Source organism: Heptranchias perlo, chromosome 2 (assembly GCF_035084215.1).
Source record: "Heptranchias perlo isolate sHepPer1 chromosome 2, sHepPer1.hap1, whole genome shotgun sequence".
NCBI lineage: Eukaryota > Metazoa > Chordata > Chondrichthyes > Hexanchiformes > Hexanchidae > Heptranchias > Heptranchias perlo.
This window is the reverse complement of record NC_090326.1, coordinates 80,183,999-80,210,361: the sequence shown is the minus strand read 5'-3', so window position 1 is coordinate 80,210,361 and position 26,363 is coordinate 80,183,999. Positions and strand designations below refer to the sequence as shown.

At 41.4% G+C, this 26,363-nt stretch overlaps 1 protein-coding gene across 1 annotated transcript in view; it reads left to right on the top strand.

Annotated features, from left to right (window-relative positions):
- Window positions 1–12,960: 12,960 nt before the first annotated feature.
- The window catches only part of LOC137332178 (dynein axonemal heavy chain 11-like), a 380,453-nt gene continuing 367,050 nt past the window's right edge, over window positions 12,961–26,363 (top strand). The window contains exons 1-2 of the mRNA XM_067995882.1: window positions 12,961–13,185; window positions 17,396–17,539. Of these exons, the coding sequence (XP_067851983.1) occupies window positions 12,961–13,185; window positions 17,396–17,539 (369 nt within the window). The remainder of the gene's footprint in view (window positions 13,186–17,395; window positions 17,540–26,363) is intronic.

Here is a 26,363-nt window from a genome sequence, read left to right as displayed (position 1 = left end):
TATTCACTCGAGTTTAGAAGAATGAGAGGGGATCTCATTGAAACATATAAAATTCTGACAGGGCTAGACAGACTGGATGCAGGGAGGATGTTTCCCCTGGCTGGGGGGTCCAGAACGAGGGGTCATAGTCTCAGGATACGGGGTAGAACATTTGGGACTGAGATGAGGAGAAATTTCTTCACTCCAGAGGGTGGTGAACCTGTGGAATTCTCTACCACAGAAGGCTGTGGAGACCAAGTCACTGAATATACCAAAGAAGGAGATAGATAGATTTCTAGACACAAAAGGCATCAAGGGGTATGGGGAAAGAGTGGGAATATGGTATTGAGATAGAGGATCAGCCATGATCATATTGAATGGCGGAGCAGGCTCAAAGGGCCGAATGGCCTACTCCTGCTCCTGTTTTCTATGTTTCTATAAAATCATTTCAAAGCTCAGGTGGAGCAAGACCCTTCAGCAGTAGCTCCCAGCCTTAAAATAAGTGAGAGGTTCTAACTCAAGTTGCTGGCACAAGGTTGTGCCATAAGTGGACTCTTTGACATATTTAGCCCTATTACTGCAGACTAAAGTGTTGAGTGGTGAGAATTTAAATCCTGATTGGCTCCAGTATTCAGGCTCCACTCTGGTCTTCAAGTCCTGTCTGTAATCTACAGGTGAAATAAAGTGGAATATAACACAAAACAACTAAATAAAGAGTTATATGGGCCACACAGATTTAAAGGAGGAAATTTTACATTGCCTTCAATGGTAATTATTTCAGAATTTTACCATAGGTCCCTATAACAAGAGTGAACACAACAACGTAGATTTATATAGCGCCTTTAACGTAGTAAAACGTCCCAAGGCGTTTCACAGGAGCGTTATCAAACAAAATTTGACACCGAGCCACATGAGATATTAGGACAGCTTGGTCAAAGAGGTAGGTTTTAAGGAGTGTCTTAAGGGAGAGGCGGAGAGGTTTGGGAGGAAATTCCAGAGCATAGGGCCTACGCAGCTGAAGGCAAGGTCGCCAATGGTGGAGCAATTAAAATCAGGGATGCGCAAGAGGTCAGAATTAGAGGAGTGTAGAGATCTTGGAGGGTTGTAGGGCTGGAGGAGGTTACAGAGATAGGGAGGGGTGAGACCATGGAGAGATTTGAAAACAAGGATGAGAATTTTAAAATCGAGGCAAGCACTGGTGATGAATAAACAGGACTTGGTGTGAGTTAGAATACGGGTAGCAGAGTTATGGATGAACTGAAGTTTACAGTGGCCTGCCAAGAGAACATTGGAACAGTCGAGTCTATGAAACTAACTGACCTTAAATCAATATTTCTATAGCTATAAGTTTATTTGATCACTAATTTGGATTTTCTGTTACTTTCATTTGAAATGTTAAACTTAAAGGGATGGTTATAAAGCAAGACACTGATTAATTTATTCTCTAACGTAGGATTGAGAGAATTTAACCAGATCAAGAACAGAAAATATTTTATTGCTCTCTTGTGAAAATAAATTTGTTCTTTTAATGAGTCCCAAACTAGGAATTTGGTGCACTTTAAGACTTTTCTGTATAGTTCATTATTGTCAGTATATGAACAATTCAAAATCCCTTATATTCACTGCACCAATTACCACCAAAGGTATAGATTCATTTCCATGCCACCCAGCAGGTAGACTTCTTTCAACATGCAGGGATGGTCTTTGGAGAAAATGAGAGGCTTTATGACCTCTCCAGACAGCCTGCAGGGAACTGTGGTCAGGCTTTCTTTGAACAACACCTTTGGAATTCAACCCATGTTGCTCAAATTCTAGCTTTGAGGAGATTTATTTATAGCATGTTGAGTTTTTGGAACAATTTATGTATTGATTTTTAATTAAATATTGTAGGTATATTTAAGTAAATAGTAATTTTCTTCCACTTTGAAAAGTGTTGATGTCTTTATACTAAATTTGATGTCAGATTTTTTTTTTATTCGTTCACGGGATGTGGGTGTCGCTGGCGAGGCCAGCATTTATTGCCCATCCCTAATTGCCCTCGAGAAGGTGGTGGTGAGCCGCCTTCTTGAACCGCTGCAGTCCGTGTGGTGACGGTTCTCCCACAGTGCTGTTAGGAAGGGAGTTCCAGGATTTTGACCCAGCAACAATGAAGGAACGGCGATATATTTCCAAGTCGGGATGGTGTGTGACTTGGAGGGGAACGTGCAGGTGGTGTTGTTCCCATGTGCCTGCTGCTCTTGTCCTTCTAGGTGGTAGAGGTCGCGGGTTTGGGAGGTGCTGTCGAAGAAGCCTTGGTGAGTTGCTGCAGTGCATCCTGTGGATGGTACACACTGCAGCCACAGTGCGCCGGTGGTGAAGGGAGTGAATGTTTAGGGTGGTGGATGGGGTTTCTTTTCTATGTCTGGAACCTAAAAGGTTCATTCTATTATACTGCTTTGGGAGGCTTTAGCATGATTAGTGAAAGGAAGATTATTGAAATTAGTCTTGAACACTGTAAAATAAATCTCTTTCAAGTGCTTGTAACTTCTCCAGATTGTTGAGAGAAAAGTTGAGTAGATGAGATGCTGACTTATGGAACTAAAATGGAGCGAATGAATGAGGTTGACCTATTTATAACTTACAAGAAAGGAGTTCTTGGGTATGGTCATACAAAAATGTATGAAGCCAAGTGTATGCTATCTGTTACAGGCATTGACCAGTGGGATTTGACTTGAGGTCAAAGGCTTCTGTTTAAAGACCAAGGACAATTGCACCTTTGACGAGCAATTATTTTTTGTTGCTTAGGGGGGATATACTGTACATGAGATGAAGACATTGATAAATTAGAGGTAAATCTTCAATAATCTACAATAGAAAACAGGATTGTATATGGTCTGCAGACTGTCCTCTAATTGAAGCATTGGGCCCTAGTGGGCTCTATCATTTTAGTTCCACTCTCTCACAAAGTAGACTAAATGATTTGTTCTTGTATTCTTAAGATACTGACATGAGGTACTTGACAGGTTTGAGGGACTGACTAATAACAAATCCCTTAGGCCAAAAGATGTATAGCATAAGAAGCTGAAGAACACTAGGGAGGAAATTTATAGGCACTGACTATTGTTATGAGGGGATCATTGGGCACTCCTGAGGTTCTGCAGGACTGGAAGCTAGGAAACATAGTACCACTATTTAAAAAGGGTGACAAATCTGACCCAAACAAGTAGAGTTCTACTAGCCTAGCATGAATAGTCGATGAAATCAGTGAAATCTTTGATGGAGCAGACTAGAGCGTACCTATAGAGCAACAATGTTATAAGAAACAGCGAGCATAGATCTGGAAAGGGTATATTCTGCCTGAAAATCGCCTTGACCTCTTTGCAGATGTAGCAAATAAAATAAATAGCGGAATAAAAATAGAAAATACTGGAAACAAAGAGCAGGTCAGTCAGCAGCTGTAGAGAGAAAAGATAGGTTATGATATTTTGTGTGCGTGCCCTTCATCAGACTGACAGCTAAAAGACAAGCAGACACTTCAATAAAGTTGGAAAAAGAGAAAGGGCAAAGAATTGAGGGGAGAACCAACAGGTACACCAGTCACAAACAGGGAGTTAATGTATTGAATAACCTGCAAACTGCTAAATAGAAAATGGGTGATCTAAAAGATAATTAGTGATGTAGTGTAGAGATATAGAAAAGACCATCCCAGCATAGGGAGAGGGCTCAGTAGTGCATAGTTCTCCTCAGGCCTCAACTTATCTGTTTTTCGGTCTTGTCTCTATCCGAGGCCTAAAACAAACTCAATCTGAGACTCTCAGGTGCTCTTCTGACCCCTTTAAATGTGCTCCTTTCTTCAAATGCTGTAGCAGAGGTTTTGCCAGCACCACCCACATTTTCCTTGTTGGCAATTGCAGGCTGTCTCGGAAGAAAAGATCCTGTCAAGAACCCACCCTGCATGAATAATGCACCCAACTCGGGTAAATGGGTCAGGGTTGGGGCAGCAAGCAGAAGTCACACCCTGACCATTCTCTGCCAGGAAGAGGGAAATTCAGTCCTAAACATTCTCTAGTTTAGGCTGAGGAGGTGGGAGATGCAAAACGGAGGTGCTACGGTGCCGCCACTGGTGGGAAGGTTTGATTACAGCATAATTAGTTATCACAGACAGTTCCCATTATACATGGGATAGGAATTTATCACTGGGAAAAAGTTGACAAAAAGAGTGATGAAAATGTGGTAAGAAGGAATAGGGTCTTGCAAGCGCATGCAAATGCAAGATTTTTAATATAGATAGATATATTTTCAGTTTCTATGTTTCAAACCACTCTCATAAGCGAACCTTGCTCCCTATGTTCTCAAGAGTGTTCACACTTGCTCTGATATCTTAATAAATTTGATAGCGTGCCCAGGATAGGAAACAAAAAACCTTTCTCTAGATTGATTTAGGTACTGGTTCTATCCTGTGCCTTCACAGGATCCTCTTTGCATCCTTGTTTTAAGTTTTAACTGCCAAACAAATTTACTGAACAGTAAATGAACAAGCAAATAATAGTAATATCTATATAATATATTAAAAATCTTACACCTGTACACTTCTGTCTGCACCACTTAACTTTCTGTTCTGTGTTTTTCCAATATAAATTCCTATGCCCACATTCATAATGGAATTACACAATCTGGGTGACTGTGCCCAGGCTGTGAATATTTTCTCAGACCCTCTGCAAATTTTAAGAGTCGGATCCGCCATCTTGTTTTCTTTGTCGGTAAGTTTTGCTTCAGGTTTCAGCCTTCTTTTCAACTTTTTTAAAACCATTTCATTTTATATACTTTTGCTTATTGTTTAACAGCTTCTTGTTTGTTCTAAAGCAAAGGTGTCAAACGTACGGCCCATGGAACAGTTTCATCCGGCCCGCAGTGTGCTGTGCCAAGTCTCCTGAAATTGGACACCGATCTTCCTGACACTGCTTCGAACAGCCCGGGAGAACTGCGTCTTTTTAAGTTTTGGGTTGTCACCCTCCCCTGGCACAGGGAGCTGGCACTCACTTAGGAGTGACAGAAAACGTGACTGGCTGGTGGACGGAGCAGGGAGAGCTGCAGGATTGGGCTGGAGGAGGGTGACCTACGGGACATGCGATTGGGACTCGGTGAGGAGGGGGTGGTGGTTGTTAGACTGAAATTCGATCTTAGGAGGTGGGGGAGACTGAGAATGACACTGGGGAGCAGTTGGTCGGGATAGCTCGGGAGGGAAAGGGTTAGTGGCAAATAGGAGTAGAGAGATGGCTCAGAGGTCAGAAACTGGGAAATGGGGGTCGGTGATGGTGGCTCGGATGGGGGAGAGAAGAGGACTGGAGGTCGAAGCAATTGAGGCTTGGGGAGGGGGGAAGAGAGGACATGGGGGTGGGGTGGGCACAGCAGCAGCAACATGGTGAGTGGAAGCAGTGCCAAGAGGGGAGCAGCCAGTAAATGGGTGAGTAAAACCTGGGGACTATACTGTGAGTAAATAGTGAAAGATTGTTTCCACTGATGGGCAAATGGAGAACAAGGGTATGGAGACTGAGGTTACTCACTCCGCGCAGGGAGCTGCATGCCCTGATTTTACACCGCAAGCTCCAACACATGGAGGAGTGAGATTCAAGAGGGTCGTGTGTGGGCTGGCAATGGCCCATAGTAGTTCTGGGGAGCTTGGAGGTGCACTCGTGCTCCTCCACGCTCCACAGATGGGGAAGTAAAAAAAAACTTCTCTACCATTTCTTCAGTGGCCTTGTTTAGGCCACTGTAGAACTGGAAAAACTAGCCTGAGCTTGCACGGCGCATGCTCAACCTAGTTTTTGACGCATCTCACAGAAGGGTCCTGAAATAGACGCAGGATCCTTTGCATATTTAAATTGATCCAATGCTAATTTCAGGCAGTCCTGAGGTACGCCTAAAATCAGTGAGGCAACAACCATGCCCCCAGCGCAGATTAGATGCAGGACCTCGTGCCCAGAAATTGGTATATGTTGCGCCCATTTTACGCCCAAAAAACGCATACTAATTTCTACCCCAGCGTATCCAAATAACTTTGGCTGAATGGCCCGTGCCAAGTGCCAGGATGTCGGATCAGGCCTACCATGGAAATTGAATTTGACACCCCTGTTGTAAAGCCTTTGAAATTTATAATTAATTGGGTTTTTGACTGATTCTTTTCTCTGCCTCCCCATCTCTCCTAGACAACATCACATGCTTACATGCTCATAGTTAATTAGGTTGGCATAAACCTACTCCACAGCAAATGTTAATATCCTTAATAAAGTAATTTATTATAATGTGTTAAATTGTCTTCCTGTTCTCCTGTCCAGAAATCCTGGCCATTCCACAGCCTCAGGCCTCCATTGATTTAGACTTGCTGGTATAATTTGTAGTCGCAGATACGCAAAGGAGTCCAACAGACGAGTTGGTTATCACCTTACCTCCCACAGCAATCATTTAATTTATACCTGACTCCTCAATCCTACCATGACATCTTCGATTCCGCGTGTACCATGCTTCAGTAGACGAGCACAATTGGGCCCCGGGTCGGCTTATTCAGTTTTCTACACTTCAGAGGCCAATGTGAAAATTGAGATCTGAACCTAAAGTGATATATTCACTCTTGTAAAGTTCCTTCATATCTATCCATCTTTCTATACATTCAGCACAAAAATCTACCATTTAACTCTTTACCCCATTCCCAGCCTCCCGCTCTCCCTTCTCCTCCTCCTGCCACTATGATTTCCCTCTCCCTCTTTGGCTTCTAGCCCTGCTCTACTTTCTCCCCCAGCCTATAACCCTGCTCCACCTTCACTGCCAACCTCTAACTATGTTCTTCCTTCTCCCTTACCCTTCTGACCTCTAACCCTCTTCTACCTTCCCTATACTACTCTCTACCCCCACCCTCGTTCCATCCCTCTGTACCTTCTCACTTTTTAGGCTCCAGTGTCACAATCCTCTCTTTGCCTTGGTCCAAATATCCAAGACTCTAACCTCTCATGACCTGAAGACTGCACTTACTCTTGAGTCCCCTTGTGCAAAGGCATGGAAGATTAAGAGAATTATATGTATATATATATTCTCTGTATATAGACTATGCTATCCCTCATATAAAGAAAATAATCTTTATGCTAAACTATATCTCAGAATTAACTTTTATATATGCACATAGGTATTCCTACCAACTATATGACTATCTGGCTCGATAATACTTCGAAAGCTTCAGACCTTATCACTCTGAAGATTGCAGAAAGCCTCTCATCTGTACATTAGGTCCAAGTGGACTCACCAATTTTAAAGGAAGCATGCAGATAACTGTAGTCAAAACCAGGTAGAATTTACAATATTGTTTATTCAATTCAAAAGACTGTAAATCATATACATATTTCAACAAATCTACTAATTTATGTTTGAATTGTGTGGCTTAGCTCCTCCCTCAAGTAAACTGTTCGGTAGCAACCTGTAAGTCATCACGTTAAATCAAGTTTAAGTTTAGTCCGCCTATTTCTTTATCTTACGTGCTGTGACTTAATTTTAAAGGAGCTGATACCAAGCTAAAACTAGACCAGAATGTTTCACTCTTGTCATATCTTCATCAAAATATCAAAGTTCAAATGAAAGATCACTCCTGAAATATTAACTTTTCAATCTCTTTGAGTGGATCTGATATCAAAGCACAAGAGTGATATTTGGAAGGTTCATGATAGTTATCTGAATCCAGAGATTAATCACACTTTTGAAACCATTCCCTTCTCTCTGCCTTTATAATATATGCTAGACACATTTAAGTCACTAGTTTAATTTGTCACTGTTTCTACACCTGATCCTGCAGCAGTAAGCTGTGGATACATTTCAGGTCTACAATTTAATTTTTTTCCATATTGTTCTCATTCTCTGGTTAGAGCACAACACAACTTCTATCAGAATCCCATAAGTACTTGGATTATGATTCTTTCCAAACTTGTTCCTGCCAAGACTACATTCCTTTCTCAGTTTTCCCATTTCTATAGTATTTGTTTGAAAGATTCCATCTGCTGCACCAGTGTTGAAATGGGTTTTTCCCCCTCTACAGAAGTTTTCCCTTGTCTGTGGCCAAGAAGGTGCTAAATCATGTTTTCTCCATTTCCTATGCTGCCCCCTCCCCTCACAAGAAGAGTAGCTTTTGTTCTCACCCTCGATCCTACTAGTTTCTGCATCTGCCAAATTATATTCTATATTTTACCTACAATGTGATCTTGACATTAAATGCATCCATCCTTCCCCCTCCCCCTCCCCTTCCTGCTTTCTGAAAGGAAAGTTGCTTGTAAGACATCCTTGTTCACTCTTCCATCACTTTCACTACTGGATATTCTTGCACAAGCACTTTTTTTGTGCCACAACAGAAACAACACCTTAATTTCCTCCTGAGTATCAGTCCTCCTCTGAACCTTTTACAGGGCTTCTATATTATCCACCATGAGAGGGGACCAAAACTGGACAAAATATTCTAATACACATATCATTTTCTGCTGTCTTCATTCCCATTTTGGAGCTATATTTAACTTGCCCCTTTGTATTTATCTAAAGGTCTGCATACAGAATTGGCTAAGTAACAGGAAGCAGAGAGTAGTAGTGAACGGTTGTTTTGCGGACTAGTGTTCCCCAGGGGTCAGTACGAGGACCGCTGCTTTTCTTGATATATATTAATAACCTGGACTTGGGTGTACAGGGTACAATTTCCAAATTTGCAGATGACACAAAACTTGGAAGGGTAGTGAACAGTGAGGAGGATATTGATAGACTTCAAGAGGATATAGACAGGCTGGTAGCATGAGCGGACACTGGCAGATGAAAATTAACGCAGAAAAATGTGAAGTGATACATTTTGGTAGGAAGAATGAGGAGAGGCAATATAAACTAAAGGGCACAATTCTAAAAGGGGTACAGGAACAGAGATCTGGGGGTATATGTACACAAATTGATGAAGGTGGCAGGGCAGGTTGAGAAAGTGGTTAAAAAAGCATACGGGCTTTATAAATAAAGGCATAGAGTACAAAAGCAAGGGAGTCATGATGAACCTTTATAAAACACTGGTTCGGCCACAACTGGAGTATTGTGTCCAGTTCTGGGCACCGACTTTAGGAAAGATGTGAAGGCCTTAGAGAGAATGTAGAAGAGATTTACTAGAATGATTCCAGGGATGAGGGACTTTAGTTACATAGATAGACTGGAGAAGCTGGGGTTGTTCTCCTTGGAACAGAGAAGCTTGGGAGGAGATTTGATAGAGGTATTTTGATCATGAAGGGTCTAGACAGAGTAGATGGAGAGAAACTGTTCCCATTGACGGAAGGGTCAAGAACCAGAGGACATAGATTTAAGGCGATTGGCAAAAGAACCAAAGGTGACATGTGGAAAAACTTTTTTACACAGCGATTGATTAGGATCTGGAATGCAATGCCCGAGGGGGTGGTGGAGGCAGATTCAATCATGGCCTTCAAAAGATAAGTACTTGAAAGGAAAACATTTGCAGGGTAGGGCAGGGGATTGGGACTAGCTAGATTGCTCTTGCACAGAGCCGGCACAGACTTGATGAGCCGACTGGCCTCCTTCCGTGCTGTAACCTTTCTTTGATTCTATCTAGTCCCTCACTGATATGGCCTTTGTATACTGTATTGTATTTCTCATTTCAGCATGATACAATTGGTTAATAGGCTATTAAATGTATTGCTGCTCTTTGTGAATTCTTGAACTCTGTTGTTCTCACTCCCACTCTTTGTTTTCTTAGGCATGCGGTGACTTGTTCTGGTCAGAACTAGTAAAAGAGGCTTCTGACTGTGCCAATTCTGAAGGGTCACACCCAAAATATTAACATATTGTTCTTTTTCAGATGCTGGTTACTTTGATGTGCAATTTCAGTCTTTTTTGTTTTCATTTTGGATTTCCAGCATTTGCAGTTTTCTTTTTCTCTCTACCTCTATCTGTTTTCCAGCACTTGAAATTCTTAACCTCCATGAGCAATTTTGCAAGATGTTGATTATTTTTTGGCTCTCATAATGTTCTTTGTGTGGGATAATGAGGATCTAGAGGTTAAGACAGCAGTCAGAGAAGTGATTTACACATTATATTCTTTTGTGTCTCAAATTCCCACAATCATTACCAATTAAATTATTTAAACATCTCACGTTCATAACTGAAGCCATACTCCTTTGAGATTATAATGTCTCTGCTTTGAAATCACTTCTAAAAACCTTGAGAGATCAGTATGATAACCCTTCTTACATGGAAAAAGACCCATTGAGCTATATGTTGAGACTTTCCTATTCAAATAAAATATATATTGTCCTTTGATTTTACATAGGTCTAATGTTATCAGACCAGGATAACTGCTTGCTGCTCTTTGCACCCATAGATCAGCAATGGCCCAGTGACTAAATGAGCACTCAAACAAAGAATATGTTGGATTTGATCCTTAGTCTGTGCTATAATAAAAGGTGTGAAAATTCTATACCACAATAGCCATTTCAGGTCCACACCGAATTCACCAACTGTAACCTGATTGCATAAAATATGTATCGCAGAGTACACAGCAGCCTTTCAACAGAATAAGTCAAAAAGCTAACATAAAAAACTTGTACAATTAGTTAACATTTAGTATAAAAGAACTTGGTCGTTTATGGAAAAATAAACTACGTCACTCAAGCACCTTTCAGACTGCTGAGCTATGTGCCTCATGGCGCTCCATGTTTTATTTTTCAGTAAACTGTCAATTCATGTGTATTAATTATTTCACTGCATGTTAAAGGAGAATAGCCTTCTGTGTGTATATATTAAAATAGTACATCAGTTTAAATCATGTGATTCAATGGATGCAACCAGTTTGTCTCTAGCTGTCTACCACGATACAACCTTTCCTGGCCCCAAGCTCACCGGTATTGTTAATGGCTCCCTCTATTCAGGTACTGTCTCTTTTCCAGCAGGACCCTCCTCTTCTAAAAGCCCATCCTTGACTTGTCCCTCCTTCCAACTACTGCCAAATATCTAACCTCTTCTTATCAAAAGTTCCAGCTGCGTGCTCACCTCTGCCGCAACTCCCTTTTGGAATCCGTTTTGGAATCTGTTTTCTGCCTGCTCACAGCACTTGCCAAAGTCAGCAGTCACACCTGTGACTGTGATGCTTTATCCCTCCTTATCTTCCATGGCCTTTCTGCAGTGTTCAATATGATTGATTATGCTATTCCCCCTCCACCACGTTTTCTCAGGGGGCCTTGCATGGCTACATTGCAGCCATAGCCCTTTTCTCAATGTAACCAGCCTACCTCCAGCAAAGGCTTCTCCTCTAGCTCCAACATGCTCACTGCTAGGGTTCCGTCAAGATCCATCCTTGGTCCACTCCTTTTCCTCAAGTACATTCTGCCTTTCAGTGACATCATCTGCAGACATGGGTCCAGCTTCCACATGTACACTGACAATACACTCTGCAACACTTCCCTTGGTACCATTAGCATTTCTGGATTGCCTGATATTAAGTTGTGGCTAGGGCTGAATTTTCTACAGTTGAATATCAGGAAGACCAAAACCATAGTTTTCAGCTGCTGTCAAAAACTTTACACCCTTGCGGTCAACTCTCTTCCTCTCCCTGGTTGCTCGCTCAGGCTGAACAAGGCTGCATGGAAGCTCATGAAGTCAATGGAAAGGAGAATTAAGCAAGGTGTATAATGAGCAGCTGATGTGCTACTGCTTGTTTTACACCCTACCGAAGATTAATTTCACCCTCATAAGACGCTTAATAACCACCTGAACATCAGATTGAGCCTTGTTTTAACATCTCATCTGAAGGACGGGATGAGACGTTTAACAAAAGCCCCATCTACTTCACTTTTGGTGCTTTATACCATCTGAACCTCGATGCTTTACATTACAATCTTGGCTACCTCCCTCCAAGTTATACTTCATTGTAATGGGCACTACTTTGTATCACGAAGACCATGTGTGAAATTTTCCAAGACTCATTGTCACCAGTGGGGCCATACATGTAACAAATGGGTTATGGGAAAATTGCGGGTGAACTACCTGTGACTTTACATTCATTTAAATGAATGGGCAGAAAATCGAGGCAGTGCACCCGATACTGTGCGTGACGCCCTACTGAGGCTGCAGACTCTTGGAAAATTTCACCCCTTGGCTTTTCTTGGAAGTTTTGTTAGAAATTTCAATGCTACTGTACTTCTAGCGCTCGCTACAGCGTGTAATGCTTTGTTTCTTTGGTAATTTTGAACATTTACAAAAGTTGTAAACATGTTTTACAGAAATATACTGAAAAAAATGCTTTTCATTCTTTTGTGCTACTTATACGGACACTAAAGCGTTATGGGCCTTTGAGGGACAGCAAGGTGTCCTAATAGATAAGATTCTTGTACGTTACTAAACACAGTACAACCGATGAGCTTTTCTAGTTTTATGCAATGCCTTTCTCTAGTCAAGGTTCAGCTCTAGTGCATGCAGATTTGTTATTTACTCTTGCTGATTCATTGTATCTACAGGTGCTGCACATTGCTACCCATTTTACTTTAGTAACGCATTTGTCCTGAAATTAATGAAAACAATTGGTGATAAATATGTCTCACTTTATTTATGTATATGTGCCTTTCATATTGGTACTTGTGCATTTTTAATTGACTCTTGTGATATTTGATAGCAGTTTCCCCCTCGGCCGTATTGGTTTGTTCCGGGGAGACCATGTGGAAAGTAGGGATCGACTTGAAGTGGAATCGTTCACTGGCGGAAGCGGGGAAGCGCCTGATACAAACGCTACATTTCTTCTTCCCATTGCCAAGGAAACCAGACCATAGCAGGATTCAGCTCTGGGCAGTTTGATCGTCTGTTAAATGCGCAGCTTGAACACTCGCGCTGGATGAGACCGGCGCAGTGAGAATAAAAGTTAGGCGCAATTTTAAAAATATATACATTTCAAGCCCTTTGTTGCAAGTAAAAGTGCCAAAAAAAATCAAAGTGGAGGAAATGGCTGAAGAAGATGAGGAAAACCATGTTGAAAGTTTTGCAGACGACGAGAGAGTGCAGTACATTGCAGACCGTATTGTCTTCTCATTGAGACTCAGAGCAGACAAATGGGTCAAATTCATTGCGAGCCAAGAGAATCAAAAGCTGTTGTCAGATTTTCTAGAAAAAGAATATTTGCTGGTGTGGTACATGAGCGCAGCGGGACTCCTGGCAGCCTCCCGTGAGGTAAGAACAAATCCGCATTTACACTGTCGACTTTATCCGGTATCCTAATTAGTCATTTAATGAAGAGTAAATGTACAAAATGTTACAAAAAGTTGTGCTTTATGACCTATTTCCCCAAATACGGAGAGAAAACTAAAAACAAAGTGAATAACTTTTTTTGAACAGCACGTTACTTGTTTCATGTGGGTTAGCAGTACTGCGAAGTAAAGATATTGCATGAGTCATAAAACACCACGAAAAAAAGGCAAGTTTTTAATAATAGAGCAACGTAAAATAAAATTTAAGGCACGTATTTTGTCATAAGTCCTGTTTGACAAATACAATAAATTGCATTTTCCTTAGAACATACTAAAATGGTTTTGCTCTGCTTAAATAGTATTTAAAGAAAATTAATGTCTTGTGCAGCAAATTTCTTTAAAACTTGTAATTCAGAATTTGAATATTGCTAGTGTATTATGTTAACAGGTTATTTTTATTAACAGTATAAATTCGCAATTCCATACATGTGGGTACATAATCCAAATGTTATTGTTTCAACTGTGATATGAATGTTATTTTATAAATGAATTATTTCAGACATGTCAACCTGTTCAGGGAAGGAGAGAATGATAAACAGGGTAACTATGTTCCAATTTGTCTAACATGAGTATGTAAATGAACAGAGAAACCTAGGGATTTAAATATATAATTCCTGGAAAATATGTGATCAGCTGGATAAAGCCCTAAAAAGGCTCATGGAATTTTGGGTTTTATAAATAGAGGTATAGAATACAAGTGTAAAGAAGTAATGATAAATTTGTACAAAACATTGGTTCGGTCACATTTGGAGTACTGTGCACAGCAATGGGTGCTCCATTATAGAAAAGACATTAAAAGACATAAGCCTACGAATTCAAACACACCCATTTTTGGCGCAACAGGCCACTGGCGAAGACTCGAGAAGAGTACAGAAAAATCGGGCCGCTGCTAAGTTGGTTCGGGGGTCGGATTGGAGGTGGGGGAGGGGGCAAGACAACGTGGGATCGGGGGGCCTGGAGTCATGGGGGTCAGAGGTTCTGAAATCATGGGGGCTGGGGGAGGGAGATCGGGAGGCTGGGAATCTCGGGGGTCGGGGGGCTGGGAATATGGGAGATCACAGGTTGGGAGGAGGGGTTGAGATCACGAGAGGATGCGAAAGGGTCCGCGATTGGGGGTCAGGAGAGGAGGCCAGGGGCTCCGCAATTGGGGGTCGGGAGAGGATGCGAGGGGGAATTCATGATTGGGGGTCAGGAGCGGAGGCCGGAATGATTTTAGGATTGGGGGTCGGGAATGGCGGCGATAGGGAGGGGAGTTAAATGTGGTGTCGGGCTCCACATTCAGGTAAGTTACTTATCTTCTTTGTTGCGGGCCATCCCTAGGGCCCACGATGGCACTGGCTATAGAGAGAAAGCAGGTCAGTGGGATTAGTTTTGGATTGCTCCAGCAAAGAGTTGGTAGAGACATAGTGGGCCAAGTGGCGTTCTATGCTGTAAAGTTTCATGGCTCTAGTGAAAATTAGCAAAAGCTGAAGAACAGCTTCAAAAGACCAGACACAGCCTTGGACATTTGACAACCCAAAAACTATCCTGAATTTAGGTCTACTACTTGTAGTTCTACTGAAAGTACAATGGGCTAGGTCTTGTTATAACTTAAGCTGCAGGCATATCCAGTATTCCATCGCTTGTATAATGGAAATTTGTGGCAAAAAATTTGAATATTCCTTTATTTCTTGAGAAATTGTGGTCTCTTATGGATATGTACTGGTCATGTATTATATATTAATGTATGATGTATTAATACAGTCATCATAATGATATTGAGGCACTCTTCTCCCTACCCCCCAGTTCACCCAGGCACTCTTCCTCTCCGACTTATTTATGCTGGCATTCTTTTCCCCCTCCTCCCTCAGTTTTCATGGCACTTTTCTCCTCCTTCCTCCCCTCTCCTTCATGCAAACACTGTTGTGCATCCTTTCCCTCCACTTCAAGCTGCCCCCCCCCACCTCAGTTTATGCTGGTACTCTTCTTCCTATCCCCCCTCAATTCAAGTTGGCACTTTTTAGGCCTTCCTGCATAATTTATGCTGATATTCATGTCTCCCCTCCAGCTCTCCCCCTCCCACCACCCCATGTTCAAATTGGCACTCCTTGCCCTCCCCTTATTCCCCTGGCAGTCTCGTCTCCTCCTCCCTCAGCACTGCTCCCAGCTCAGCACTGCTTCTGGCTCTTGCCTGTTGCTGCTCCAGAGGATTGAATAATGCTGCACACTATATGCAGGAATTACTGATTTTTTGCTGTTATTCATGCTCAGGATATGGGCGCCACTAGCAAGACTAGCATTTATTGCCCATCCCTAGTTGTCCTTGAAAAGGTGGTGGTGAGTTTTCTTGAACCGCTGCAGTCCATGTGGTGAAGGTATTCCTACAATGCTGTTAGGCAGGGAATTCTAGGATTTTGATCCATCGATGATGAAGGACTGGCGATACATGTCCAAGTCGGGATGAAATGCGAGTTGGAGGGGAACTTGGAGGTGATGGTTTTACCATGCACCTGCTGCCCTTGTCCTTCTAGGTGGTAGAGGTCGCAGGTTTGGGAGGTGCTGTCGAAGAAGCCTTGGCGAGCTGCTGCAGTGCATCCTGTGGATGGTACATACTGCAGTCACGGTGTGCCGGTGGTGAAGGGAGTGAATGTTTAGATGAGCTGCCGATCAAGCGGGCTGCATTGTCCTGGATAGTGTTGAGCTTCTTGAGTGTTGTTGTAGTTGCACCCATCCAGGCAAATGGAGATTATTCCATCACACTCCTGACTTGTGCCTTGTAGGTGATGGAGGGTGTTTGGGGAGTCAGGACGTGAGCCTCTCGCCACAGAATACCCAGCCTCTTATATGCTCTAGTAGCCACAGCATTTATGTGGCTGGTCCTGTTAAGTTTCTCGTCAGTAGCGACCCTCGAGATGTTGATGGTGGGGGATTTGGTGATGGTAATGCCAAAGGGATGGGGTTAGACTTTCTCTTGTTGGAGATGGTCATTGTCTGGCACATGTGAGATGTGAATGTTACTTGCCATTTATCAGCCCAAGCCTGGATGTTGTCCAGATCTTGCTGGATGCGGGCATGGTCTGCTTCATTATTTGAGGAATTGTGAAGGAACTGAACACTGTGCAATCATCAGCGAACAGCCCCATTTCTGAGCTTGTGATGGAGGGATCTCACAAAACTTGTGAGAACTCCTGCTCACAATGCAGTGACATTCAATTTCCTGGAGCAGCAGCACCAAGTAGGAGCTGAGAACAGCATTGATTTTCATCTGTGAATGTAGACCGTTGGACACAGAGTCCAAAAGGCTGAATGTCTGTATGAAGCATAGATGGTTGGCATGTATGTATTATATATAAATCACAAAGAAGACAAAGGTGGCAGATTAACGGTGCAGTTCTTTTTTGAGGGAGTGGATGGCAGAATTTGCTGAGCTGCGTTCAAAATATATTTGGGAAGTTAAGCTAAAGGATATCTGCACTTTTTAAACTGAATGTTTCACAAAAGCAAAACAAAACACATCCCAAAGTGCTTAAATGGAAAATGGAAAATTAGGAAGTGGATTGAAGGCACAGTTGAAGAGAAGGACTTTGAGGAGGCTTTTGAAAGCAGAGAGGGAGGTGGCCAGGCAGAGGGATTTAGAGACTGATTTCCAAAGGGCAGGGACATAGTGACTGAACGACTGGCCACCAATAGTGGAGTGGGAAGTGAGGAGTGGCAAAGAAGCATAGTATGTGCTGAGATAAACTGGGGTGAAGTCACTCTACCACTGAGGATTTGAAAGCATGGGTGGGGATCTTGAAGTCAGTTCTCTGGGGCATGAGGAGCCACTGGAAATTAACTCAAAAATTCAGGAGTTCAGGAGATGGAAGTGTGGGACATTTTAGTGGTGAGTAAGTGACCATAGCATTGTAAATGAGTTGTGAGGACCAGCAAGGAGAACATTAGAGAAGCCAAGGCTCAATATGATAAAGGCATGCGCTAGGTTCTCCACAACACTGGGAGAGAGGGACACAGCAGTTGCAGAGCTCATGATCCTTTTGTGTGCACAAAGGTAAAGTACTTTGCACATTACAGTATTTATGTTTATCAACTGGCATGTAAAACAAATCATTAAATGTTAGTGTCAATATATCTAATAACATCTTATTTATTTCCAGTTACCTTCAAATTTGAAAAGTAAAACTGTGTACATAATCAAGAAAATTAGAGGTCCCATTCTTAAAGAAAATTACAGAAGAGGTCTACTGTTTGGGCACTTGTCTAGCACACCACTGAATCAAATAGCCACGTTGGTCGAAGAGGTGAGTACTCTTTCAGATAAATTAAAACCACTTTTTCTGAAAATGCAAAGCAAAAGGAGCCAAAATACACCTTCTAATTTAAAACTCTTGCTGTAAGTATGAATTTATTCTTATGTTTGTTTTAATGCTTTACTTTGGTAGAAATTACATTTACTGAACACAATTTTTTTTTATTCGTTCATGGGATGTGGGGGTTATTGCATTATTAAGATAAAGAATACTTAAAGCAGATTGAAAATTAATTTGTTATTTTTTTAAGTATATAGGCACATAATCAGCAGCCATTCTGGAATGACTAGAAACGAGACCAGGCCCCAGTTATGTTGTGCCTCGCCCTAGTAGGAAACTTTTCAGGTTGGCCTTAATGAGGCAGATTTCACTCTGGAATTGCCACTCTAGAATTGCCACTCGAAACCCCTCTGCCTCTCCACCTCTCTCCTACTTGGACCCTCCGTAAAATCCACCTCTTTGACCAAGCCTATGATCATCCCTTCTAATCTCTTCTTCGGCTTGATGTCCATTTTTCTTATGCCTCTGTGAAGTGCCTTTTCCTGCATTAAAGGCACTATATAAATTCAAACTGTTGTTGGGTCACCAGTGCGCTGTTGCTCGAAAGCCACAAAAGCAAGATTGTATATACTCAGCTGTGTTACAAAATGGCATTTGTGGCTTTCCAATTCTGATCCCAGTCCTTTCATGCTATTTGGGCAAGATCCTGCAGGGCCAGCAATGTGAAAATAACAATGTTGGTCTGTATGGGTGGCTGGTTGTTCAGCACATTGATGGTCACAAATAAATGCCAGATTCAATGGCAGGTGGTATCGGTTGCAGTCAATTACCTTTACCAGTGGTGGCAATTTGCCTCTAGAGGCAGGGAATGAAGTCACCTCAGTTCTTTACTTCTATGGATATATACATAACCTAATTTATATTACAGTGCTGTTTGTAAAGCGAGAGCTATCTCCAAAAGCAGTGCTGTAATGTAAATGGGATATTGCACTCTGAGAATGACTGACTGTCAGCTTATATATGAAAAAAATGGAAGAATGAAAAGCACATCTGTAGTTATATTTCCCCTCTAATGAGGGTCAATAAAGGCCGAGCAGAAATGTAGAATTCTGAAATTTAGAACAAAGATTCATATTAATTTTTGATTCTGTGAGGTCTGACTTTCTGGAGTAAATTTTATAAGTTAGCTGTCGTGACGCAGAGCCTTGCTTGGCAGGAGGGTTGATTGTATAAATGGGTGAGGAGGTCAGCATGCCCGACTCATGACTCTCCTGATTTTATAGTCATTAAAATGAACACCTGGAAAATTGGGAAGGTTGCAAATTGGGAGGACTGATTTTGTGTCTGATTGTCTGATCTGCCTGTTGCGTGAGGCTCCAAACCAGAGAGTTTAACTTAGAATATTTACCCAATTGTTTTTTTTCCTTTTGAGAAGTGAATTATGCAAAGGAATATCTTACATATTTGACTTTTCTTGAATTTTTAAATAAAATGTACTTCAAGAACAGACAAATTTTACTGTGATGAGAAACAGGCTCAAAAGAGCATTCTGTGAGAAAAACAAATCCTTTTCAACATAAAGTCAGCAGCTAGCACTTAACTGAACAATGAAAACAAACTTATTTAATCAAAATTGTGAAGTGTGTAGGGACCATTGCAGAGCCCAATGATCATTTGAGCCTAGCAAAAGGCAGTCTATATCTATTCCCATGCGTAGTCAGTGATCTGTATCTACTCCTGTTTCGTACTGCAAAAAAAAACTGTATTGGCTTTTGCCATTTTGTTGTTACAACAGCAACTTGCATTTGTATAGTACCTTTAACGTAGTTAAAAAGTCCCAAGGCGCTTCACAGGAGCGCAACGCATAGAAAGATGAATTACTTACGAAATTCATTTTATAAAACATGAATGGTGTCTAAAATACGTACACACACACACACACACACACACACACACACGCGCGATAAAACTGATTAGATGCTGCAGGCTAGTACAGATATTGTGAATTATTTTCAAAGATCAGCACTTTCTAGTTCAGAATTTAGTTCTATAAGTACATATTGATAAAGCTTTGAGCTGTTTGAAGATAATATTCTCATACTATATGTAGAGTTTGCATTACGAACATACGAATTAAGAGCAGGAGTAGGCCATTCGGCCCCTCGAGCCTACTCTGCCATTTGATAAGATCATGGCTGATCTGATTGTGACCTCAACCCTACTTTCCCATCTATCTATTATAACCTTTGACTCCCTTGTTAATCAGAAATCTATCTAACTCAGCCTTAAAATAATTCTAAACAATTTTACAACACCAAGTTATAGTCCAGCAATTTTATTTTAAATTCACAAGCTTTCGGAGGCTACCTCCTTCCTCAGGTGTATACTGGCCCAACTTGACCAACCTTTCCTCATAAGATAACCCCCTCATCCCAGAAATCAGTCGAGTGAACCTTCTCTGAACCGCCTCTAAGGCAATTATGTCCTTTCTTAAATGAGACCAAAACTGCACACAGTATTCTAGATGTGGTCTCACCAATGCCATGTACAACTGTAGCAAAAGATCTCTACTTTTATATTCCATTCCCCTTGCAATAAATGACAACATTCCATTTTCCTTCCTAATCACTTGCTGTACCTGCATATTAACTTTTTTGATTCATGTACTAGGACACCCAGATCCCTCTTTACCTCAGAGTTCTGCAACCTCTCTCCATTTAAATAAACACTGCTTTTCTGTTCTTCCTGCCAAAGTGGACAAGTTCACATTTTCTCACATTATACTCCATCTGCCAATTTTTGCCCATCTATATCTATTTAACCTATCTATATCCCTTTGCAGATTCTTTATGTAACACAACTTACTTTCCTACCTACATGTGTGTCATCAGCAAATTTAGCAACCATACATTCAGTCCCTTTATCCAAGTCATTGGTATGGATTGTAAATAGTTGAGGCCCAAGCACTGATCCCTGTGGCACTCCACTCGTTACATCTTGCCAACCTGAAAATGACCCATTTATGCCTACTCTCTGTTTCCTGTTAGCTAACCAATCCTTTATCCATGCTAATATATTACCCCCTACACCACAAGCTCTTATTTTGTGTACTAGCCTTTGATGTGGCACCATGTCAAAAGCCTTCTGGAAATCCAAGTACACCACATCCACAGGATCCCCTTTATCCACGTTGCTTGTTACTTCCTCAAAGAACTCTAATAAATTAGTCAAACACGATTTCCCTTTCACAAAGTTGTGTTGACTCTGCCTGATTGCATTGAGATTTTCTAAGTGCCCTGCTATAACCTCCTTAATAATAGATTCTAGCATTTTCCCCATGACAGATGTTAAGCTAACTGGCCTGTAGTTTCCTGCTTTCTGTCTCCCTCCTTTCTTGATTGGAGGCGTTACATTTGCTATTTTCCAATCTGATGGGACCCTTCCAGAATCTAGGGAATTTTGGAAAATTAATACCAATGCATCTACTATCTCTGCAGCCACTTCTTTTAAGACTCTAGGATGAAGTCCGTCAGGACCTGGGGACTTGTCAGCTTTTAGTTCTAATAATTTTTACAGAACCCTTTCCCTGGTGATTGTAAATCTTTTAAGTTCATCCCCTCCCTTTCACCTCTTGATTCACAATTATTTCTGGCATGTTATTTGTATCCTCTACAGCAAAGACGGTCGCAAAATATCTGTTCAATTCATCCGCCATTTCCTTGTCCTCCACTATTAATTCCCCAGACTCTCTAGAGGACCAACTCTCAAGAGTTTACTTACTCTTTTCTTTTTTAAATACCTGGAGAAACCCTTACTATCTGTTTTTATATTTCTAGCTAGCTTTCTCTCGTACTCTAATTTCTTCCTTATTCTTTTAGTCATTCTTTACTGTTTTTTTATATTCTGTCCAATCTTCTGACCTGCCACTAATCTTCGTGGAATTGTATGCTTTTTCTTTCAAATTGATACTATCTTTAATTTCCTTAGTTAGCCACGGATGGTACTTCCTTCCCCTAGAGTCTTTCTCACTGGAATGTATCTTTGCTGAGTGTTATGAAATATCTCACAGATATTACAGATTACTATTTCCTAGTAGGAATGGTAAATCAAGGAACATTTTCATATAAAGTTCTATTATTTAAGATAAATATGGCCCCTGAGCTTTTTTTTGTTTCCAGTTCAATTTCCTTCATCCTCTTCCCATGAGGGAAGTGACTCATGTTGGGGTATGTTTGCACAGAATACAGCAGCTCTCCAATATCTCACCTAAGCTGTAGTTCTTCATCTGTGAGTCTGAACATTGAGTGTCGGAAGATTATTTTATTTGGGGAGGGGGAGCATCACAGCAAAGCTTGATCCTGTCGTCAGTTGGTAACCTGTTCTTGCACTTCAGCAGGATTCCTTCCTCTGCCTGAGGCTAGTTACACTGCTACTCCATTGAGGCACTTACATTGCTACTCCAGCTGAAATCTGCTAATTCAATGTGGACCAGGGATTGGCACTGGGAACTTCTTGTTCTGTATAGTTCAATATCCTATCATGTGGTGCAGTGCATATTAGCCATTGGGACAGTGCTCCCCCTTATTTAAATCTTTTCATGCTACATGTAACTCATCAACTGAGAGGGAAAGCGCATTACCTATTTCCAGATTTCTGCAACTTCAACTCCATCTAGCCACTAAGAAGCACACAAGAGATCCATGGAATGACTCACTCATGTAATTCCCTCCTCCGCAGTGCTAGTTATAGGAATATTATCATCATGGTAATATTATCATCATGGTAATATGAGTTGGCACGGTCTAGTATCAGGGTTTCATCCAATCCTTTGCCCACAGTCTGAAATTTTTCATTATTTTCGTGGTTGCTAGACTAAAACAAACCTATATGAAAGGAGGTCTTATCTGTATCTGTTTTATGATTTTACAGAAATATTTTTATTGTATTTTTGCTCATCCACCCATCTATATTTCTGGCGGGTGTCCATATTGTTCTGGCGCAACCGGGGATGGGAAGGAATTTCATTGCGGCACATTGCTGCAGTGTTAGCAAGTCCACGGGGCTCTGGGAAGGAGGGCAATGAGACTAGTGGACGTGCTTTCAAACACTCCACTGTTTTTGAAGTGTTCCACATCAAAAGGAAAAATTGATTGAGAAAATATGCAGGTTTGCCAAACAAAGCTTTGCTTTTTTTCTGATGTTACTATTACTGAGTGCACAGAATAGTTGTGACTGTGTGCAGGCAGCTACAATGATGTATCTGCTCTCTGCTACTGATTGACTGCTGGTTAGTAGTGACATGCTGAAGAAATTTGTGGTGGAGTGGACTGAGAGCACAGAACAGTACCTCTCTGTTTGAGACTTAATGATAGATTTTTTGTGGAGTCCTTGCTTGTGATGAAGTACCTAGCTCACAGCAAGCATGGATTGGGAAATTTCAGCTGCGCTGCCCATGATTTGCCATCCATTAGGCTTCAGTTGTCAATCCAAGACATAGGGTGACCAAAAATTAAAGTGCAATAGAGAAACAAGTCAGGGGAAAGAAAGAGTGAAACCCCACAGGGAAGACTGACTAAGGCAAAAATCAAACAGATGCTGCATTTGTGCTGTCTGGATTCCAGCCGGGCAGTGCCCCATTTACACTGTTTGGCTGGAACTTTAGTTCTTGTACCAGGCAGATATGGTTACACATATGTGCAAAGCTCCTGTCCATCAGTTTACAATTTAAATGTTTAGAGAGCAGGGGTAGCAACATCTGCACAGTTTAATCATTAAATTAAAAAATTAAAGAAAAATGTCTAAGTGGCCGTTTTGCATTTTTTAAAACCTGTTTGACACTGTTCTGCAGTTAGGCTTCTTTAAATAATTGTTAATTTTTTGCTGCATTTTCCTCTCTACATTAATTTATGTTGCTTTGAAGGGCTGACTTTTTGCATTACAAGACATTTTATTTGCCAATAGTTTTCCGATAATGCTTGCAGCTGGAAAATAATTTGCAGCAGAGTGCGGAGGGTGGGAATTCCTCTGGGGACTCCTATTGCGTTGCATGATTTAGATGATGAAGATGAATTTTTGACTGGATAACAAAGGCAGGTACAAAAACAATGTCTGCATTACCCCAAGACCCCCATCTACAGGCCCAAGACCATCCTCCCTATGCTGACCTATCAGAGTGGACCTGTTTGCTGCCTTTACAGGGAGGCTGTCACAGAGCTATGCCATCTGCTCCAAGCTGATCTGGAGACAGACTTCTACACCAGAAATTGCTCTCTCAGTAGCTGTGATGATCACCATTGCATTTCATGACAGTGTCTTTCTAAGCCACCACAGAAGATACCTGCCAAATCAGCCACTATGCTGTCAGTAGATTCATCCAGCAACTAACTGGTGCAACATTTGCAAGAGGCAACATCTTCATCACTCTCCCTGTGTAAAGGAGGTATCAGCTGGATATGGCACAGAACTGTTACCCGATGGCTGGATTCCCAAGGTGTAGGAGATGACACCCATGTGGACATCATATCAACTCATAGCTTACACAAACCGAAATAGCTTCCCTTCATGGCCTTATCCCTCCCTATCTCTGTAACCTTCTCCAGCCCTACAACAAGCCCACCCCCTCCCCGCCTCCAAAACCCTTGGTGCCTCCAACTCTGGTCCATTGTACATTCCTCCCTCCTTTTGCCCCACTATTGGCATCCGTGCCTTCAGCCAACTGCTGTAGAAATTCCCTCCCAATACCCCTTTCCCTCCCAACCTTCCTCTTCTCCTTTCAAACCTACCGACTGATCAAACTGTTGGTCACCCCTCCTAATATCTCCTTTAGTCCAGCATCTATTTATGTCTGATCACACTTCTGTGAAAGGCCTTGGAACGTTATTCTACATTAAAGGCGCTATATAAATGTGTTGGTTGTTCCACTCAATTAATGTTTAGGTGATGTCTGACCACAAAAACATAATAATGTGCATGAATGTTTGATATCCTGAAAGCACCATAATATTTTCATTGATCACGATGCCTGGATTATTTGAAGGCTCAGCGGAACTGAATGAATGGCTGATTAGAGATCTGGGATGATCCTCTGCGGCCCTGAATAATGATTTCACCCCCACCTCCAGGTCTGAAAAACTCCTGAACAAAGTTACTGCAGAACATATTCTTGGTTCCTGTATAGCCAAACAAAGGCATCAAATAAAATCACAATCTGCTATATATTGCATATCTTTGCAATATTAAGAGAAGTGAGCAGGATAAAGAGGAGGCAAAACTGGAGCTATAGTGTAAACAAATCCTGAGATGCCAAGGTGGGGAGAGAAAAAAGCAAAATGACAGTTGCAGAGGAATTAAGGAGAAAAATAAAGTAGAGATGTGGGAGGGGAGAGGAAAAGCCACATTAAATTTTACAAGGGAGGCAGTGGGTGCAATTTTCAACTGCTGGCCGTCCTGTTTACAAGGTGTCCGGCAGTTGAAAATAGCAAGGAAACAGTGGCTGCCCCTTGGACGCCCCAATGCGCTTCCCCTATATCTAGGACTAACTAGGTATAGTAATGAGTAATGAGCCAGACTTAGTTAATAATCTAACAGTAAGGGAACATTTATCTAAGTGATGATAATATGATCAAATTCAATTAAGTTTGAAAAGGAGAAATGTAACTGATAGGGTTAGATGAAGTAGGGAGGGAGGAGGCTTGTGTGGAGCACAAACACTGGCATGGACCTATTGGGCCGAATGGCCTGTTTCTGTACTGTGCATTCTATATAAGTTACTAAGATTCTAGATTTTGGTAAGGTTAACTTTAACAGGATGACACTGACGACTGCAAATTGGTCAAAACTGTTACTGGGTAAAATTACAGATGAACGGTGGGAGATGTTCAAAAAAGAATTTAGTTTAATACGGGACTAGTATATATCCCTAAGGAGCAAGAATTCTACTTACCAAATAAAACAGCCATAGTTGACAAAAGAGATGAGCGATAACATAAAACTAAAGGGAAGAGCATACAAAAGTGCAAAGAATAGTGTAGACCCAGAGGACTGGGAGAGATATAAAGAACAGCAAAGAAAGACAAAAAAGATAGTAAGAGCTCAAAAAGTAATACAAAAAGAAACTTGCGAGGGAGATCAAGATTAACACAAAAAGTTTTTACAATTACGTTAGAAGAAAAAGGGTAGTCAAGGGTAATGTGGGTCATTTAAAAACAGATGCAAGCCATAAGCAATAAGGAAATGGCAGACTTGTTGAATAATTACTTTGTGTCAATCTTCACAGTAGAGGAAGAGGATAATATACCTGACATTCCAGGGAAACTAATAATAAATCAAGGACTGGAACTCACTAAAATTAACGTAAGCAAGAAAACGGTATTAGAAAAAATAATGGCACTAAAGACAGACAAATCCCCAGGACCTGATGGTTTTCACTTCAAGGTTTTAAAGGCAGTGGGTGAGGAAATTGCAGATGCTTCAGCCATCATCTTCCAAAGCTCTCTCGATTCAGGAATTGTCCCTTTAGATTGGAAAATTCCAAATGTAACTCCATTATTTAAGAAAGGTGCGAGAGAGAAACCAGGAAATTATAGACTGTTAGTGGGGAAGTTATTGGAATCTATAATTAAAGACAGTGTGACTGAGCATTTAGAAAAATTTGAGCTGATTAGAGAGAGCCAACATGGATTTGTAAAGAGTAGGTGATATGTAACGAATCCAATTGATTTTTTTTGAGAAAGTAACTAAAGTAGTAGAGAGGGGAATGTCTATGGATGTAGTTTATATGGGCTTCCAGAAGGCATTTCCAGAAGGTTCCGCATAA